This window comes from Trypanosoma cruzi, genomic scaffold (genome assembly GCF_000209065.1).
Source record: "Trypanosoma cruzi strain CL Brener 1047053516799 genomic scaffold, whole genome shotgun sequence".
Lineage (NCBI taxonomy): Eukaryota > Euglenozoa > Kinetoplastea > Trypanosomatida > Trypanosomatidae > Trypanosoma > Trypanosoma cruzi.
The window spans coordinates 248,505-251,149 of NW_001849536.1; the positions used below are offsets into that span (position 1 = coordinate 248,505).

At 64.5% G+C, this 2,645-nt stretch overlaps 1 protein-coding gene across 1 annotated transcript, besides 1 other annotated feature; it reads right to left on the reverse strand.

The window, feature by feature from the left end:
• On the reverse strand, positions 1 to 1,984 carry Tc00.1047053508393.9 (dispersed gene family protein 1 (DGF-1), putative; the record flags this gene model as incomplete). The annotated part of the gene is made up of 1 exon (XM_797674.1): positions 1 to 1,984. A coding segment is annotated over one exon (1,984 nt), but the record flags the coding sequence as incomplete, so codon positions are not given.
• Positions 1 to 2,645: a sequence feature (areas not merged during assembly with more than two copies in the genome that could not be assigned to a particular haplotype).

A 2,645-nucleotide genomic window follows, 5' to 3' on the forward strand; every position in this document is an offset into this window, starting at 1 on the left:
CCACACGCAGGTCCGACGCAAGAGCGTACATCACGTGCGTCCGCGACCTAATAACGCAGTTGTCCATGTAGAAGACGCTGGACAGGTTCACGCCAAGGCCGCGCTCCACGAGGATCGCAGCGCACGAACAGCCGCCACACACCAGCGTCGACCGCGTCATGACAAAACACGTCGACAGAAGCCGGACACCGTCCAGGACAAGCGCGGGGCCGTGCCGGGATCCCGCATGGCCACGGGTCGTCGGCACGTACTGCGACCCGCCAACCGTCGCGCGCAGCGTTGAGTTCGCCAGCAGCACACTCGAGTGCAGCGGCATCGTGCCCTGCAGCACAATCGTGCCCTCCAGCGACGTCACGTTCGTCATGTTGACGAGGGCGTGCGGCATCAGGCGCGCCGTGCTCTCGCTGAGGCCGCCAATCCGCAGCTGTGCGCCACCCGCAAGCACGCAGTCGCGCAGCGTCACGTTCAGCGCGTCAGCAAACGCATCCATCAAGCGCAGGTCCACCGTCACAGTGATCGGTCCGCTGAAAACCACCGAGTCAAAGCACGCCGTCGCCCGCCCGCCGCCAACCGTCACCGACTCCGTCAGCGTCACGCCACTCACGCAGTCTCCCGCACCGCCACTGGCCCTCGCAGGCGGCACGTCGAACGGCAGGCATGCCTCGCCCACGCCGCCGGCACGGCAGCCGCACACGCAGTCGGAGAACGAAGCAGTCAGCGCATCGAAGCACGCCAGCGCAGCCGCACAGCCGTCGCACGGCACCACGCTCACGGAGGGCAGGCCGGCCATGCGGTAGTCGCTGCCGCTCTGCAGCACCCGGCCGCCAGCACGGTTGCACTGCACCGACACGACGCCGCTCGTGATCGCCAGCCCGGAGACAAGCGTCGCACCGGTGGCAGCGCAGCGCGCAATCGACACGGTGCCGCCGCTCAGCGTCACCCCCGACAGCGATGCCACAGACGACGCCTCGCCCACCGCCCACACGCCGTGCAGGTCCAGCCACCCGCCGTCACCGACAGTCCCACCGTCGCAGCGCACCAGCAACGACGCAACAGACCCCTCGACGCGCACGAAGCGCAGCACCGAATCAAGCACCGCAACACGCTCTCCAAGCACAATGCCGCCGCCACTGCTCACAACCGACACGTTCGTCACGGAGAACACCGAGTGGCTCCGCAAACTGAGACGCGACGAGGACGCCACATGCATCGCGGAAGCGGTCGGACCGCCCGACGCCTCCAGCAACACGCCGTCAAGCACCACCGCGCTCGACAGCAGGTCCACACCGCCGCCAACGTACAGCGCCGACCCGCCCGCCTGCGACGACCTCAGCACAGTGTTGCTCACACGCAGCTGCGTCTGCAACAGCGACGTCGCGTGCAGCACAAGCGGCGAAGCCACCGCGTCCGTCAGCCCGCTCAGCTGCGAGTAGCGCATCGGCCCCGCCGTCACAATCGTCGAGTCACGGACCGTCACGTTCGTGTGTGCCGGCAGGTTGTCCACAAACACGAGCGAGCAGTAGCTCCCGGACAGCCCGCTCACGCTCACCACCAGGCTCCGGTCACTCGTCGGCTCGCCGCTGTAGCCCCGCACGTAGATCTGCGCACCGCCGTCGCACACGCAGTTCCTCAATTCGATGCGCAGCGCACCGCGAAGCATCGCCGCAATGTCGAACACCACAGCCACGCCGTTCTTCATGTACACGCCGTCCATCAGCACCGTGTCCACGGCGCGGCCAACCGTGATGGCTCTGTTCACCGTGCCGCCCCGCAGTCGCAACACCACCGCATGCACCGCGGGCATCCATGCCGCAGCAGCAACCAGCACCAACGCCACAAGCAGCGCCACATGCACAGCCGCAATGGCCCTGCACCGCACACGGTGCCGGCTGCGCGGAAACGCATCCACCACAGGCCGCATCCACCGACCCAGACACGTATCAGCAGGGCTGTCGTGGCGTGTCGCACTCGCCCCGTCGACCATAACTCCTGTCTAGCAAATCCCTTTCTACAGATGGCGAATCCAGTGACACGATTCCGCCAGATCGTTATCCCAGTACTGCTAATCCTAATACTGCAATTAATCCCTAACACCTTGAAACGATAGTTGTGATGGTCAAGCAAAAGTATCTCTAACTGCACGCTCAGAAAAGGAATAAAAGGCAGCAACAACAGTATCCAAACACAGTGGCACGCAGAGGCAATCCGGTCATACACAATCCCCACCACAGTACAGCCGCCGACACAAAGCCGCGCAGACGCAATAAAGCCAGTGACCCCATCGCCCTCCCACCACCCACACAGCCCCACACAGCCACCGTGCCGAGTGGCGGAATCTCGGCAAAAAGCCACATGACCACTGGCACCGCTCCTGTTACCGAATGGCTGCATCACAGGGCGATCCCGATGCCGTGCACGACACACAAGAGCCGAGGCAGACCACGTGGCAGCGATACGACCGCCAGCCATCAAGCGCGTCCGAGAGGCGTTGGTGTTGGTGTTGCGTAAGTGGAGTGGAGAGCTCGCCGATCGCCAGCAGTCAAAACGTCGTTTCCAGTTCACGCGAGTCGGCATTGCGCAGCAAGCAGCGGCACCATACACGCACGGCATACACAACAAAGGAAAAATAAAGAAGCACGGCGGCG